Genomic DNA, 17,316 nt, shown 5'->3' with positions numbered 1-17,316 from the left:
TCGAGAGGAAAAGGGATGATCTGAAACGAACACTCACTTGCGGCATGGCCCGGACTGCCGACCAGTCGATAAATAAATTCAACTGGGGAAATCCAAATCCAAATCCAAATCCGAGCCGAGAAGGAACGTGCGTCCCATCCGTCCGTCGGCCCCGGGGATGAGGACGACGACGAGATGAGAATTAGATTCCCCGTCGCCGTCGCCGTCGGCGCCCCCACACGCCGCCGTCCCCCGTAAGCCCTGTCGCCCACGCCATCCATCCACACGATGAACCCCCGACGCGAGCAGCGGCGCGCCGAAGTCCACAGCGACGAGACGCCGGAGCGCGCGCACACCTGGCGGAGAAATATCAGCTCTCGCTTTCCATGATTGGATTGGATTGACGCCGCCGAAAGACCCGAGCGGAATAAATACTCAGTTCCAGCCCTATCGCAGGGGAAAAGAAAAGAAATTTGTGGGCTGGGAGTGGGCGGGGATTGGTCGGCGCCAGCGCGCCCGCGCACCCGCAACGTGGTGTGCTGATTCCCCCACCATTTCCCGGGCCCCCCATGTCCCCTTCTTCTCCCCCCTCTGCCCTCCCTCCGCCACCTCCCTCCTTCCTTCCTTCCTTTCCCCTCTCTCTGCTCTCTCGCTGCGATCGTGATCCCGTTAGCTAGCTAGCTACGGTCTTGCGGCGACTCGGATGTGCGTGGCGTCTCACGCGCGATCCCTCCCGGTGGCGCGCTGCCGATGAGCTGCTCCAACTCCCGGATTCCGGCGAACTCCTCAGGTACGGTCTCGTGCCTGCTTGCCTTTGGTTCGCTCGGTTTAGTACTTGCTTGGCAGAGCTTCGGGTTAGCGATACTGGGAGTGCGTGTGCGTGCCCATCATCAGGCGAGGCCGCTTGAGCTAGAATTCAGCTGGTTTTCGGGTTCTCCTGCTTTGATCCGTTTCTTGAATTGGGCGGTGTCTCGAGTCGAAATTTGACGATGATACTGTATTGTGCTCTGTTTTGAGGTCGCCTCTAGGCCCTGATTCGTTAAAGGTGTAGCCTTTTTGTGAGTTTGGGTGGCTTAATCCTGCCTCCTTTTGGTAGATAGACAACTGTAACTTTTAGTTCTAAAGAAAAAAAGGATAGCTGTAACTTTCTCGTAGGTAACTTTCGAGGAACATGTTCAAAAGACGCTTTGGTTTACTTTACTGATGCACATAATAGATGAACTAAAAGGGCGTCTTTTGATGGAAATGCTAGTTCTGTCGCACAAACCAAGCATCCATGCAGATGTAGTAGAAACTCTTGCGGTGTCAGCCACAAGATAGAATTTTTATACACCGCGCACGGAGGCAGTAAATTATCCTTCTAAAAAAAATTAAAGTCACGGCTTGCATCATGATTATATCGAAATGGCCATATGCCTTCTACCACGATTATATCTGGGTGAATTTACTTGCATGGCGTATGACAGCTTTCAGCGTTTTGTTTCAGGTCATCTGGAGCACAGATTTGGGTCTCTTGAGCTATTCTGGTAAGCATTGAGATGGCCAGTGCAGAGACCAGCAATGGGGACACCCAGAGGTGTGCACATTTCTAATAATTGTCTACCTTATTTTTGGAACAAATAACTAGTGCTTAAGTGCTTCCCCTGGATACTGAAAAGTGCATTAAACTGCGAGCTTGATTTGCAACCACACAATGCACCATTAATTTCATCGGTGCAAGTGCAAAAATTTGTGCAATTCATTTTTGGGAAAGCGTGGACGCACTACTTGGTAGAAATTTGAATACAGGCAATGGACAGGTGCTTGTAGCCTTAATATTGTTTTTTTTTCTTATCAGGGGGGATACCCTTCCAAATGGAGACGTCTATGTGGGCAACTTCGATGGGTTAGTTCCTCACGGGATGGGGAAGTATATGTGGACAGATGGAGCCCTTTATGATGGCGAGTGGGATAAAAGCAAGATGACCGGACAAGGAATAATCCAGTGGCCTTCAGGCGCATCCTATGAAGGCGACTTCCGTGGAGGTTTCATCGACGGAACAGGCACTTTCAAGGGAGTTGATGGCTCGGTTTACAAAGGTTCCTGGAGGATGAACAAAAAGCAGGGAATGGGGACAATGGTTTATTCCAACTCTGACACTTATGAAGGTTTGTGGAACGAGGGTTTACCGGACGGATATGGTAAATATACATGGGCTGCTGGTAACATCTACATTGGAAACTGGAAATCAGGTAACATGAACGGCAGAGGCGTAATGCAATGGATAAATGGTGATACTCTTGACTGTAATTGGCTCAATGGGTTTGCTCATGGGAAAGGTTACTGCAAATATGCATCAGGAGCATGTTACATTGGTACATGGGATAGGGGAGTCAAGGATGGCCATGGCATATTTTATCAACCAGGAAGTAAAATACCCTGTAACCTTGAAGTTTCTGAATGCGCAACAAATAATGATTGTACAAGTGCTTCAAGTTCCAGTAATGTGAAGGCCAAAATTGGACTATTATTTATATTGCAAAATATGTGCAACAAACGGGGACTACGTAGGTTCTTTCATCGTCCCAGGCGCATTTCCAACGGTACAACACCAATTTTTTATGATGATTCCCGAAACCACTTATCACAAGATTTATGCAATAAATCCTTGTCAAGTAATGAGCGTTTACGAGACTGTGATGTTCATAAGGATCTGGTCTATGAACGGGAATATGTACAAGGAGTGCTTATCTTGGAACAACCAAAAGGCAAAGATTCAGGAATGTTGGACAGTGGTGAAACACAGGAGAATACATGGCAAAAACAAGAGAGAGGGCCAATGGAGACTATTTACAAGGGCCACAGGAGCTATTTTCTAATGCTCAATTTGCAACTTGGCATTAGGTGAGTACTGAATAGCTTCAATGTATGGCTACTTTCTGTGTCATCTGAATTCTGCCGCATGAATCTGTCTGTTCTGTATGTTACTTGTTTATTCCTTGTTCTAAGCAGTTATAATATTTTGTTATCTGAGTCTTAAAAAAAGAAGAAGCCGATGCTAGCACCAGAATCAATCTGGCTCATATTGTATAAATGTATATAATTCTTTGAGAAACAAATGTACTTCAATAAGGCAACACATACTACATTTCCTGGCAATTTTTCAAAAAGTGCCCAATTTAATATGACAATATCCATCGAACTATATTATAACTTCCACCGCTCTGCTGTCTGTTCTGATTATTTTATCTATTAGATGGTTCATAACTCATATTTGTTAGCGCCATTAGTTTGGTGGTGGTTTTTCTATAGGCATATGTTCATAGTAACAGGCATTTCTATCAGTTGACCACATACAATGCTGTTTTTCAGGTATACCGTGGGTAAAATCACCCCTGTACCTTTGCGTGAAGTTCGTTCAAATGATTTTGGACCTAGGGCCCGGATAAGAATGTACTTCCCTTGTGAGGGCTCGCAGTATACACCTCCGCACTGCTCTGTTAATTTCTTTTGGAAAGACTATTGTCCTATGGTCTTCCGGTATGTCTCGTTTCAATTTGCTTATTTTTTTACACGAATTTAAAATTTCATAATTTAGTCTTATTATTCATTCTGATTAGATATTACAACTATAGCTCACCTATCCATAGTTGAATACTAGGACGTGCTGTGCAACTGACAATGGTGAAGGAGTTAATTTGACCAAATAGTTCATCATCTGTACCCAAAAAAAAGAAGCATAGTTGGATGGTCAGACGCCCTCTTTCCATGGTTTTTAAGGCAGTAAGGCGTTCTACACCTGCTCTGACGCCTAAGCGGGCTCCTAAGGAGGACGCCTAAGTTCCTAAAGCGGGCAAATTACCAAGGCACTACCAGGGCCGCCTTATCGCCTAGCGTCCTAAGGTGGACGCCTTAAAAACCATGCCTGTTTCTTAAAGTAATCTCATCATGTCAGTTTTTTTACCGTTCCATAAACTAGCAAGAAACTCCTTTTAAAACATTCATGAAGTTTCCTTTGAACAAACATTCATTAGGTATTGTGGTTTGTCTAAAGTAGGAGTCACGGTATAAGAGAGCCGATCAAGCTGAAGTGTATGGCAAGAGTAATCCTTTTCACTTATGTAACATGCTTCCTAATTCAGTTTTTCGTTTATTTAGTGGTACTGGTATAATATTTGTACAAGCAGTGCTGGATGATACAGGCTAAACAGAAAATTGCATCAGCCCTGAGCTTTGCTAGTTTCTTCTGCGTGGTTTTTTCATTCTCTGTAGCTAATTATTTGTAAGTCTGACAATATGTTTTCCAGGAATCTCCGGGAAATGTTTCATATTGATGCTGCAGATTACATGATGTCTATATGTGGGGGTGATAGTCTAAAGGAGCTTTCTTCACCTGGCAAAAGTGGCAGTATTTTCTATCTTTCCCAGGATGAACGATTTGTCATAAAAACATTGAGAAAAAGTGAACTGAAGGTATGGCTCTCAAGATAGTTTGTGAGGTTGTAGCTTTTATATTTATGATGTTGATGACGCATCATTACATTTACAACCAGGACAAAAATCTTACACAAATACAATGGCATTTGATAATTCAAATATGAATAAAATGAGCTTTACAAAAATAAAACTGATTCAATATCCTTGTTGAGTGATAAGATATGCCTACTGCAGATTGGTTTGACGTAATACGTCCTGCAGATACTGTTGAAGATGCTCCCAAAATATTACAATCACGTCAAAGCTTATGATAATACTCTCATCACGAAATTTTTTGGCGTGCACAGGATTACTCTGAAAGCTGGAAAAAAGGTACATGGTCACATCTTTGGTACACTATTGTTGTTTAGCTCGTGTGCATTGCCATAGTTAGTTGTCATCTTATGGTGCTATTGTAGGTCCGTTTTGTCGTGATGGGAAATATGTTCTGTACTGAGCTGCGAATTCATCGTAAGTACGACTTAAAGGGCTCTACACAGGGCCGATCAACAAAAAAACAAAAAATTAACGAGAACACAACATTAAAGGATCTTGACCTATCACATGCTTTTCATGTTGACAAACCATGGAGGGAGGCGCTTTTCAGGTAAGTTGTTCCTTTATTGATTGTATCTGTTCTAGTACCAAGTTGATGATAAATGCAAACTGCTAATTGCTACTTGCCCAACGATTTTCAGGCAGATAGCTCTTGATTCTATGTTCCTGGAATCTCAATCCATTATCGACTATAGCATGCTATTGGGAATACATTTCAGAGCTCCCCAGCACTTGAAGGCTGTCATGCCCCATCAGAACACCCTTGAAAGCAGCGGAATTTCATCTGCTACCGATTGTATGTACCCTACCTCAAGTACATATGTGCAGTACTTAAGTTCCTCTGAAATGATGACCTTAGCTTAAAACTAGCAAGTTAAAACAAATTCCTCAGATTGCAAATTTGTGTACTCTATTATGTTTCTTAGTTTCGTTGTATTGGTAGGATTTCCTAAGAGCAACAGCTTGTCTTTTTCACCTTATCTAGGTAACATTCCACCCCATTCTGAGGATACAAGTTCTTCAAAAGGATTTCTACTAGTCGCTCATGAACCAGGTACGACAGTAGGTGGTTCCCACATTAGAGGAAGCATGGTCAGAGCATCAGAAGGTGGTTACGAGGAAGTCGATCTTGTTTTGCCAGGCACCGGAAGGTAGATTTTCTTGACTTCGTGTTGAGCACTGTGACATCTGTCCATTTTAACTATATTTGAGTGGCCTTTGCATAACAATGGCAGATTAATTCCATGTCACATTTGGACAACAAATTCAGTTTTATTCCCTTTTTCTGATTGAAAGTTCAGTTTTATTCCTGTAATTTCTATGAAGATATATTCTCTGTTTTCTTTTTTTTCTAATAGCAAGTTCTACATGATAATTAACCTTACACAAGGCAAGTCATGTTTCTGATTCTTGCATAATCTATATTCAGGTTCCGCGTGCAGTTAGGGGTGAACATGCCAGCTCAAGCTCGGAAATTGCTGGAGAGCACGGACCCAATTGAGGAGTACGATGTTGTGCTTTACCTCGGTATCATAGACATATTACAGGAGTACAACATGTCCAAAAGAGTAGAACATGCAGTCAAATCGCTTAAGTTTGATCCTCTTTCAATATCATCTGTTGATCCGAATTTGTATTCGAAACGATTCATAAGTTTCTTGGAGAGGGTTTTCCCTGAGCATGACTAAATAGAGAGGCCGTGAACAGTACATAGCAGTAACAGGCCATTTTCATTTTTTCTTTTCATGTAAAGGATGAACATATTCTCCACTGGACTTACTTGATAGGCAACACGGTTCTTGTGCAGCTCCAAAAAAATTATACTGGTGACTAGTTTCCCTTTTGTACTGTGTCATGTACTGCAAACTGACTCATGGAAAGTATCGCTGTCGAGCCATTCCTTTGAGCTGTCTTCTTGTTTCCGGCGATCTCCATTCTGGTCACAGGACGTCAGATCTGATGGGCAATCACTGGAAACGTCAGTTGGCGGTGGTTGACCAGGGAATTATCCAAATAGCCGACTGGTTGTGCCGTTGTGGCGAAAGACAGCGCGTGAAAGATGAACAGGCAAAAGGAAAGACAATTAGAAAAATATACAGATTAACAAGTATCAGTCAATACGAAGTGTTTGGGCATCGACCTGTGCCCCCTTCTCTACTGCAAATGCTTTTGTGCTCAACACGAGTGGAAGACGAAACTCATCAGCTTCTGCCTGGCTGTTCCTTTTACCTCCAGTCTATAAAGAGGTCTCTCTCCTCGCCCTGGACGATACGGGTTCGCTTGGTACTTAATAAGTAGGTATATTTGTGTGTTCAATGTTTGTATATTTGTTCATTTGTCTTAATACAATCTTGACTCTGAATGTCAACACTCCAGAAAAACGTCAATGAAGAAGGTAGTGTGTTTGCCCCCTGTTTTGTGTGCTTGCAAGTTTTCATGACCATTACACGCGCAACAGGAACTTCAAAGAAGGCTGCCGTTGCACAATTTCCGAAGGCATGCATGGCTGATTTATTAGCTACTGCCAATGAGGCACACACTAGAATTCTCAAATATTATCATGGAAAATACAGGGCACAAAAGAAATAATTGGCCAAAATTCAGGTGGAGTTTAACCAATAGCAGTATCTGTCGTATAACAATAGAGGAAGGGCATTGACGCCAGAGCACTTAGAAATGACAACAGAATAATGAAACAATCATGCATATGGCATCAACAGCAAGAGATCACATCATTCTGAAAGACAAAAACCCAACAACAATACACGACAGAGTCACAACAGAAGGGCAACTACAACGACATTGAATCGCAATGCCTAAGTGCCTACCTCGCAAATAACCAGCCTACTGTGCCTCGTCGGGTACAGGAGCAACATCAGTAGTCTCTTCAGACGGCTTGGTTGGGTCCTCACTGACGCCAAGGACTTCATCCATCAGGTAATCTTCCACAGCCATGTCGTCTACGTCTTCATCCTCGTCGTTGTCACCATCAGGGATCCGCCGAGCCTTTGGACCATGCTCTGCCCTGTGTGTGTCCAGCTCCTTATCCATTTCCTGCATGTTAGCAGGGACGTTCCCCTTCCGAGCATTCCGGGCATTCTGAATTCTTTCCAGCTGCTTCTCGACGTTAGACAAATAGTGCTCCTCAACTTGCTTCTGAAACTGGTTCAGCTCAGCCCTACGTACAGACTTCCATTCTTCGAATGTCTGAAATAAATCGATACGAACATGAATTCATATGGGATGATAGATTAGCAAGACAACTGGTGACTAAATAGAGTAAACCCTTTGTCTCGTAATAATTAAGGTGCTCCCAGGAAAATTGCAAATGCATGCAGAGAATGCAACTAACGATTTTATGTGATGCTCTTAATCAATTTGTTGCATTTGCCAAGGGAAAAACTTCTAACCCGCTAGGCAAGGTCGTTATCCATCATGCTTGTTAAGTGTGATAAAACTTCCAAGTCAAGACTAAAAGTAGTGCTCTACCTTAACTTTCAATGTGCTGACAATAGCTACTATAGCTCAAAAGTTACAGCCATTCTCCACGTTTACCAATGAAAAATTGAAACTTAAACACCAGCAAGTTCGCCAATGAAATTAGCAATTCATCATGGAAAAAATGCACTTGAACATAATTATGCTGCAGTATTTTACATGTGGCTTGATACACGATACTTTTAGGCAATGCAATTAACATTATCAAGAAAATATATTCTAACATAATATCAAGGAATCTCGTACTGTAAAGATCAGCTACAAGCTCGTTATTGTAGTTTCCAAGAGTCGCCATGTTCTTGAGTGAACAGACACCCATCCAGGCTGGTGTTCATGTTCTCTCTCCTCTCATAAATATTTCATAATGGGGGGAAATTCACAACTCATTGATCCGTTCAGCATTCAGCATTCATGAGAAAGGCTACAGCAAGGTACCCTAATGGTTGACTGGTAAATGATCTAATTCACAAAAGTACAGATAAACAGCAAAGCAGCGAAAGACAATGTAAATCTCTAGCTGACATTTTCATTGCGTTTCGTACCAGAAGTGCCTCAATATCATCCCCAAACATGTGCAAATTATGATTTTTTTTTTGGAGTATCAGTTTGGACTTTTGGTTGCGTTGGCTAGTGCATGAAGCTTGACAACTTACAAACGGAAGAACCTACCTTTTCCTTGGTCTGCTCAACAATAGCTGGATCATCACTTAGTGGTTTAACTGGCATGTAATAAATAGCTGGTTCAGCTTTTGTCCTGCCAAACACAAATTGAGTCAAAAAAAAAAGGGATCAAACATGGTCTCTATTGAATACGTGTAGAAACCGCTATAGACATCAAACATTAAGATTTGCGTACAATAAGAAACGCATCTTCCCTCAATTTAATTGTCAATATGGATACTTTTGGACCAGGAATAAAAATAACCTGCAGCGTGCACAAATAAGAACAGACTAATCAGGAAAGAAACTAGAATTTCCAACTACACAGATAAGCAGCAGAACAGAAGGAAAAAAGGAACTTGATCAGGTCAATGTCAAAGTGAAGATTTAAGAATGAAGCAAATCAATGAAGTTACCTTAAGAAATTGGACAGCTTTTTGTGATGCTCAGTCCACTGTAGGTACAACAGCTCCAACCTCTTCTCTTCTGCCTTAGCAGCTACTCGAGCACGAAGTGTCTAAGAAAGAGCACCTCAGGATTAAATCATTTGCAATACCAACACATCAAGTTAAAATATGTGAAATTAAACAAACATGGATAAACTGCACAATAGATTACCATATCGCGCCTACGCTTTTCTGCTGCTTGCTCCCGCTCTTGCTGTCGCAATCTTTCGCTGTCCTCGCGAGCCTTTTGATCAGCCTATATTAAACCAATCATTTCATTATTTCCTGATATGTTGGAGCTAATTTGAGAATATAATCAAAGCTATATTGATCTTCTGTCAGCCACAAAGCTTTCAAGAGAAATCTCTAAACCATGTTTTCTACACAACACTAAATTTCTCAAAATTGGAAAAGATCATCGATCTTCCTCAGCTCTCAAGTGGAGTTAAGAATGTTTACAGAACTGTGAATGAAAACTGAAACCCATGCTAAATTTTATAGTGAACAGTACATACAGAAAAAAAAACTATTTGCACACAAGACATGTAGAACTAAACATTTAAAATAGACAAAGTAAATTATAACTAAATCATGAAGCAGGAGGTGATTGAAAGGCAAGACCTACAAAAAACAACTGCAAGCCACCTGGGTTAATTTATCTACTGCCAGCCAGCTTAGAAAAACAACATGGGACTTGGCCCATAGGCACACTAGACAATTTCCAAAATTGCATCCATATACATGAGAATAATGATCTATATAGCTCAAATGCATAATATAGATAGGTACCTTCTGCTGAGCCTCTGATCGACGCATAAAAGCCTCTGAGTTGGACAATTTCTTATCCTCTTGCTGAAATTTCTGCATTGGCAAGCATGAGGACGTATCAGGAATCGTATAAACTGAAACATCGCCAAAGGTGAACACAACAAAATGTCATATATTGATAGACTGCGGAATCAGTAGTGGATACAAAATATCCAGACAAGTAGAACCATGCCTAATATATAGTAAAACAAAACTAGGAATTAACTGTTTACGAAACCAGTTGATAAACTACAGAAGGTTATTGGATAAACGAAGTGAAAGGATTTGATGCTGAAAGACCACTGAGAAGCAGGAAACTACCTATCCCTAGACAAATGGGCAAAACAATTTCTGCTTGCTGCCAGAGTTGCAGTACAGAAATAGAACCTCGTGGATAAATTTTTTATTTGCCTTTGGTACTTCAAATTGAAATAAAATTACCTAATGGCAGGTTAGTTTAATATGTTCAACAAAACAATGCTCAAACCAAATGAAATCAAGCAATAATGAATAAAAAGGAATTGTCACAATTGCTTAGCACATGGATCATGCCATTATACAACAGAAGAATTCCGTCACCTCTAGCGTGCCAACAAGGAGCTTCCCTAGCATTCTCCTGTTCCTCCTGACCAAGCTCTGGTCATCATCCTTGGGAAACTGCCTCGGGAGAGGCTCCGGCAGCGCCTTATCGAGCTCCTGCGACCAAACGATACCATATAAGCGATCTCCTCCCAAATAGGATAGGACGGGAGAACCCATCCACAAGCACATACATGCTATATCCTCAAGACTGAAGCAAGTTCCCCTTACTCACCCTCCTTGACACCCACTGGGTCCCATCCCTCCTGAACCCACCATTGCCGGCTCCCCTCCTCTCGGCACCTTCAGCAGCAACCGAACCACCATTCTCACGCCCCTCGGCCGCCGCTGCACTATTCGCATCCTCCTCCTTACCTTCAGCGCTGTCCACCTCCGTGCATCAGGCAGAACATAGAGGAAAAGTTAGGGCATTTGACGAAGAAACTGCTAACCACAACAGGATTGATTGACGAGATTAGAAACGAGGGCTCGTACTTTAACCACGGCAGACAGAAGGCGGCGCTTCGGCTCGGGCTGGTCCACTGGTTCCGGAGCCTGCATCGGAAAGAACAAGAGGGGGGAAAGAATCATGTAAAGAAACAGAGGCGGGGCGAGAAGGAGGAGGAGATGTGGGCGAGAAGCGCACGGGTCTCTGGAAGCCGCGGATCGGGCGGGGGCCGCCGGGGCCGGTGGGGGGAGCCCCGCGTCGCAGGCCGCGGGGGTCGCGCAGGCGCTCGCTGATCTGCGAGAGCGGGGGGGCAGAAGACGGGAACAGACGGGTCAGGGAGATGCCTCGACGGAAGGTTGGTAAAAGATGGTGGGAGGGAGACGGATGTACCTCGCGGTGCTGGCGCTGGAGCTCTTGGAGCTCGCGGCGGATGTCCTCGGCCGTCTTCTCCGACGCGGCGGCCATCGTCGGCGGGGAAGAAGGGTTTGGCTGCGGCGGCCGGCGGGATGGGGGGCGGATGCGTTGGGCGGTTCGGGGTTTGGGTGTGCCCTGGACTGACTTGTAGGATGTGGAACGTGGGTGGGACTGTGGGAGAGGGAGAGATCTCCGCCGTTGGATCTTGGCGTGCACCGCGGACACCACCAGGCCAGGTGCCGTTTCCGTTGCCACCGGGCCGTGGTCGATGACCAGGTCGGACGTTCCGATCTGTTAAGCGTGGGAATAGGGAGAATTCCACATTTGACATTAAAGTTTTGGTTTCTTTTTTGGTCCTGACAAACATTTTCTTCCTTAATTGATATTCTATCTTCATTTTTTCCCTACTTGACACTCCCATCAATTTTGTTTGGTTTTGCTGTTAATTTTCGTTTTGTTGGACTATTTTACCCTAACCCTAACGAAAAAAAGGAGAAAGTACTTGGTCAAACCCGTCCCTATCTTTGCAAAAAAAAAAAAAAAAAACCGTCCCTATCTCGTTCCTCTCCCTCCCAGCCCGACATGTCGCTCTCCCTCCCAGTCACGAACAAGAAAGCGACGACGACGCTAATCCTAGCTCGTAGCAGCGACGGCAGGGGCTGAAGCTGCGGGCGACCAGATGGTCGCAGTAGAGGGCGCTAGGGCGATGCAGGTCGGCCAAGCGACGGCGCCTGATGGCGGTCAAGGTGGGGAGACGGACGATGACTCTTACACGACGGTGGAGTGCTTTAACAATTGGATCAAGCACCACAAATCATTGAACTTGGATGACTTTATGGACAAAGCGAGACACTTGATTATGATCAGGTGGGACGAAAGGAGAAAAGTAGGAAAGAAGTTATATGGAATGATTATATCCCACATAATTAAAAAGTTGAATGCAATGACCAACGGATTGAACTTGGAGGTGGTAAAATGCTCAGAAGAAGTGGCGGAAGTGACTGCATTGGGAGGCCGTGGCTTTAGGTTTGTTGTCAACTTGCAAGAGAGAACATGCTCGTGTAGACAATGGCAAGTTTCTAGCCTTCCTTGCAAACACGTTCTACCCCATCCAAAAATTTAGAGTAGGTTATGCCCAACTAATTCCTGCTATGTTTGACAAGATCCAATGGCTTAAATCTGATCATAGATTCTTCATGCATCCACCACTGGTAATTAAAACTCACTGCTAGTAGGCCTAAAACCGAGAGATGTCAAGGCTACAACGAGAAGAAAAAGAAAAAGGGCCAGCACTTGTGCCCTATTTGTAAGGACTATGAGCATCATTGGCGTAATTGTAAGAAGGGTAACCTGGAAGACATTGTTGCAATGTTGGCAGTGAGGTAAGCAACTATGTCATGTTCTTGCATTACTACTTTTGTGAACAACTATATACATGTTAATTACTTGTCTTACTGCTAATGTAGAGAACCACCAAAGAAGAGAACAAAGATCACTAAAACAACTAAATCATCAATTGTGTCATGCGAAGATGGAGCACCCACACGGATCTGTTTTCCACTAAGGTTAACATTGATACACTTGTAGTCATGATAATATGCAATCTAAGTTTGAAAACTGATTATCTTTTTTTTCTAACATTAAGCTTGGAGGATACAACAAACAAATATTATACAAGTAACAACAAAGGAAAACATGTCAACCCTAAATCTAGAGGATCAAAGAGGTATTGTTTCTATTTTAATTCACAAGTTATGCATTTTTTCTATTTTAAAATGCTCTACAATTACTGCTGCCACACATGCACAAGTGCATATCAAGAACTAGCTCAAATCAAGTTGAGGAAATTTTACAAATAGATGTTCTTATGAAGAAGGTTACTGCCAAGAGAAAAAGAGAGAGGTTGTTGAGAAGATTTCTATGGTGCCATTGGATAGCCCAGCAATGGGCAAAAGAAGCACAAAAAAAATCAACCTAGCTAGCCCTGCAATGATCACAATATGCAAAAGAAGGCTCAGACTTTGATTCTCACATCCTCTCTTCTCATGTAATGGTTGATGATTGAATTTGAACTTACTTTTGGAGACTTGAAGTGGTGTAACAAAGCTCTTTTGTGCACTTCCCCTAGACTTTATGTGGACTTGACCACAAGTATGTCAATATGTGTGCACGTACGTGTAAATTTGGGAATTATGGAACTTGTATATGCTATCTTATGCATTTTCTATAGACATGAATTGTGTAGGGGATATAGCGTCAAAATATGGGGAAGGTTTTGCCAAAATTTTAAATTTTTAGAATTGGACTAAGTTTCAAATTAAAGTTTGGTTCCATTACCAAATGTTCACGTGTGTAATTTAATCACTTAACCATGACCAAATCTATGACGGTACTACTTGTTTTTTTTATCATTGTTCAAAATTTGGTAAAATATTGAACCAGGGGCAAAAATGTCTTCTTAGGTGCTTAGCTAACATTGTTAGTGCTCAAATTGCACTAGAGTGTCAAATAGGGAAAGAGATGAAGATAGAATGTCAAATAGGGAATAAAAAGTTTCTCAGAGCCAAGAAAGGAACCGAAACTTTAAGGAGTGTCAAATAAGGAATTCTCTCAATTTAATATTATCTCTCTCCATAAAACGATACCGTAAGAGTAAATTCCGATGCATCTAGACAATTTTTTAGTATATAGATACATCCAAATATAGATAAATCTTTGACATTTTTTTATCGAAGGATGGAGTATTAGGGCATCTCCAGCGGCGCGGCGCATTTTAGCGTCCGCGCGCGTCCGTTTGCGTCGGCCGAAATGGTCGAAATCGACCGCGCGTCCGTTTGCGTCGAGAGTGGCTCCAGCGGCACGACGCATTTTTTTGGCCGAAACTTTTTTTCAACACATGAAACATAATTTACATACTCCCTCTATTTCATTCTATAGTGCCTATAATTTTTTAGCACAGAAATTAGCGCACGTGTATTTTTTACACAAGAGCCCTAGCTGAACTATTTGAGATCAACGCAAAATTTAGAAAATCCATATCTTCCTAACTTACCATAACAAATTTTGGAGATGAACGATTTGGGAGCTGAACGGGGAGGGGGCATTGAAAAAAAGCTAAGCTACAACCTTATATTATGAAACAAATGCCAAAAATCTATAGGCACTATAGAAAGGAACGGAGGAAGTAGTTAAAACATGAAAAAACACCCTAATGCCTACTGCTGCTCCTCGTCGCTGTCGAGCACGATGAGCTCCGGTATCACCCACGGCCAGTTTCCATCCGGGGGAGCGTACGCCGGGCGCGCCGGCGGTGCTGGAGGTGGACGAGGCGCCCAGGGCTGCGGCGGTGGAGGCGCCCAGATCTGCGGTTGTGGCGGCGGTGGAGGCGCCCAGGGATATGGTTGTGGCGGCGGTGGAGGAGGCGCCCAGGGCTGCGGCTGTGGCGGAGGTGGAGGAGGCGCCCAGGGCTGCGGTTGTGGCGCCGCCGAGTCCTGTAGTGCCAGTCGAAGGGCTTCATCCTCCGATAGGCCCGGCGGCATGACGCCGGTGGCGTAGCGGGGCAGCAGCGGCTGCACAGGCGCGTCGTTCTCGGAGACGAGGACGCCGAGCTTCACCATCTCGTCGTCCGTCATGTTCTCCGGGAACTCGAAAACGCGGCCCTCCGCCACGGCCTGCTGCCATTCGTGGAAGACGGCCGTGACGTAGTTGTCGCTGTCGTCCTTCACCTCCTCGTTCTGGTACGCGAGTGCCTCGATGTAGTCGTCGTCGTCGCCATAGGCGGCGTAGGCATCGTCGGCGGCGGCGGTGGCATCGTTGTGCTGCGCGCGCGTCGCCGCCTGCTGACGATGCCTTGGCGCCTCCTGTCTTCGTGGACGAGTCGGCGGTACATCCCCGAAGGGAAAATCCCTATCGCCCATGAAGCCCGCCCTTCTTCTCTTATCCGTCTCGGTTGTCAGATACGTACGCCAGGTGTCGGAGTCGACGGTGTACGCCGGATCGGCGCGGAGGTCTGGCGGCAGGTACCGCCTCCTTCACCGGATCTCCGCGGTCCGATCAGGCTCGCGCACAGGGACGGGAGGAATGAGCACCCGGCGGCAGCTGAGCCGCCAGCCGCCAGGAAGTTGCACGCCGGACCAGGCCTCGCACGGCAACCATTTGCCGTGCATGAGCCTCCCCAGCGCGACGGGGAGCGGCACCCTCTTGCTGCCGCTGCCGGAGGCCTCGAAGTCGTTCTTCTTCCCCATGGCGCTGCGGTGGTGGTGGTGCGGGTGAAGGTGTGGGGTGATACGTCTCAAACGTATCTATAATTTCTTATGTTCCATGCTAGTTTTATGACAATACTCACATGTTTTATATACATTTTATATCATTATTATGCATTTTCCGGCACTAACCTATTAACAAGATGCCGAAGCGCCAGTTCCTGTTTTCTGTTGTTTTTGGTATCAGAAATCCTACACAGGAAATATTCTCGGAATTGGACGAAACAAAAGCCTACGGTCTTATTTTGCATGGAGCCTTCCAGAAGTCCGAAGGGGAGACGAAGAAGGGGGGCGCGCCGCCCTATGGGGTGGGCCCCTCGAGCGCCTCCCGACTCTGCCCCTTCGCCTATTTATTCTCTCCGTCGCGAAAACCCTATTACCGAGAGCCACGATACGAGAAAAGTTCCAGAGACGCCGCCGCCAATCCCATCTCGGGGGATTCAGGAGATCGCCTCCGGCACCCTGCCGGAGAGGGGAATCATCACCCGGAGGACTCTACATCACCATGCCCGCCTCCGGACTGATGCGTGAGTAGTTCATCCTTGGACTATGGGTCCATAGCAGTAGCTAGATGGTTGTCTTCTCCTCTTGTGCTATCGTGTTTAGATCTTGTGAGCTGCCTATCATGATCAAGATCATCTATCTGTAATGCTACATGTTGTGTTTGTTGGGATCCGATGAATATGGAATACTATGTCAAGTTGATTATTGATCTATCATATATGTGTTGTTTATGCTCTTGCATGCTCTCCGTTGCTAGTAGAGGCTCTGGCCAAGTTGATACCTGTGACTCCAAGAGGGAGTATTTATGCTCGATAGTGGGTTCATGCCTCCATTGAATCTGGGACAGTAACAGAAAGTTCTAAGGTTATGGATGTGCTGTTGTCACTAGGGATAAAACAACAATGCTTTGTCTAAGGATATTTGTATTGTTTACATTACGCACAGTACTTAATGCAATTGTCTGTTGTTTGCAACTTAATACTGGAAGGGGTGCGGATGCTAACCCGAAGGTGGACTTTTTAGGCATAGATGCATGCTGGATAGCGGTCTATGTTCTTTGTCGTAATGCCCTAAGTAAATCTCATATTAGTCATCATGATATGTATGTGCATTGTTATGCCCTCTCTATTTGTCAATTGCCCAACTTTAATTTGTTCACCCAACATGGTATTTCTTATTGGAGAGACACCACCACTAGTGAACTGTGGACCCCGGTCCATTCTTTTACATCTGAATACAATCTACTGCAATCATTGTTCTCTGCTGTTCTTTGCAAACAAACATCATTTTCCACACCATACGTTTAATCCTTTGTTTACAGCAAGCCGTGAGATTGACAACCTCACTGTTAAGTTGGGGCAAAGTATTTTGATTGTGTTGTGCAGGTTCCACGTTAGCGCCGGAATCCCTGGTGTTGCGCCGCACTACACTCCTCCACCAACAACCTTCACGTGGCCTTCATCTCCTACTGGTTCGATAACTTTAGTTTCTTACTGAGGGAAACTTGCTGCTGTACGCATCACACCTTCTATTTGGGGTTCCCAACGAACGTGTGCTTCACACGTCATCAAGCTAAATTTCTGGCGCCGTTGCCGGGGAGATCAAGACACGCTGCAAGGGGAGTCTCTCACATCCAATCTCTTTACTTTGTTATTGTCTTGCTTTACTTTATTTTATTTTCTGTTTTGTTTGCTTTCTTTCTATCAA

At 44.4% G+C, this 17,316-nt stretch overlaps 2 protein-coding genes across 2 annotated transcripts; one reads left to right on the top strand and one right to left on the bottom strand.

The window, feature by feature from the left end:
• The first annotated feature begins 448 nt into the window (after positions 1 to 448).
• On the top strand, positions 449 to 6,335 carry LOC127293276 (phosphatidylinositol 4-phosphate 5-kinase 1). The gene is made up of 10 exons (XM_051322854.2): positions 449 to 769; positions 1,466 to 1,555; positions 1,817 to 2,863; positions 3,332 to 3,499; positions 4,267 to 4,432; positions 4,658 to 4,768; positions 4,855 to 5,042; positions 5,134 to 5,288; positions 5,478 to 5,643; positions 5,922 to 6,335. Exons 2-10 carry the CDS (start codon positions 1,518 to 1,520, stop codon positions 6,178 to 6,180), a joined length of 2,298 nt encoding a protein of 765 aa, XP_051178814.1. The 5' UTR covers positions 449 to 769; positions 1,466 to 1,517; the 3' UTR covers positions 6,181 to 6,335.
• An 845-nt stretch (positions 6,336 to 7,180) lies between these two features.
• LOC127293277 (uncharacterized) lies at positions 7,181 to 11,486 on the bottom strand. The gene is made up of 10 exons (XM_051322855.2): positions 11,321 to 11,486; positions 11,129 to 11,224; positions 10,978 to 11,037; positions 10,718 to 10,873; positions 10,483 to 10,599; positions 9,886 to 9,957; positions 9,269 to 9,352; positions 9,067 to 9,167; positions 8,660 to 8,744; positions 7,181 to 7,699 (listed from the first exon to the last, which is right to left on the bottom strand). The coding sequence occupies exons 1-10, from the start codon at positions 11,393 to 11,395 to the stop codon at positions 7,337 to 7,339; spliced, it is 1,209 nt and encodes a 402-aa protein (XP_051178815.1). The 5' UTR covers positions 11,396 to 11,486; the 3' UTR covers positions 7,181 to 7,336.
• Between the last annotated feature and the right edge of the window lie 5,830 nt (positions 11,487 to 17,316).

Source organism: Lolium perenne, chromosome 4, assembly GCF_019359855.2.
Source record: "Lolium perenne isolate Kyuss_39 chromosome 4, Kyuss_2.0, whole genome shotgun sequence".
NCBI classification, from domain to species: domain Eukaryota; kingdom Viridiplantae; phylum Streptophyta; class Magnoliopsida; order Poales; family Poaceae; genus Lolium; species Lolium perenne.
The sequence above is the reverse complement of the archived record's forward strand: the minus strand, read 5'-3'. Positions and strand labels throughout refer to the sequence as shown.

Bases quoted from the DNA above. Each gene is read 5' to 3' on its own strand.
- LOC127293276 (XM_051322854.2), top strand. From the start codon at position 1,518: ATGGCCAGTGCAGAGACCAGCAATGGGGACACCCAGAG. The intron at 2,864-3,331 runs GTGAGTACTGAA...GCTGTTTTTCAG, and splicing joins AATTTGCAACTTGGCATTAG to GTATACCGTGGGTAAAATCA. The intron at 5,644-5,921 runs GTAGATTTTCTT...ATCTATATTCAG, and splicing joins GTTTTGCCAGGCACCGGAAG to GTTCCGCGTGCAGTTAGGGG.
- LOC127293277 (XM_051322855.2), bottom strand. From the start codon at position 11,395: ATGGCCGCCGCGTCGGAGAAGACGGCCGAGGACATCCGCCGCGAGCTC. The intron at 11,225-11,320 runs GTACATCCGTCT...CCGCTCTCGCAG, and splicing joins TCCAGCGCCAGCACCGCGAG to ATCAGCGAGCGCCTGCGCGA. The intron at 9,958-10,482 runs GTGACGGAATTC...TTGCCAATGCAG, and splicing joins TCCTTGTTGGCACGCTAGAG to AAATTTCAGCAAGAGGATAA.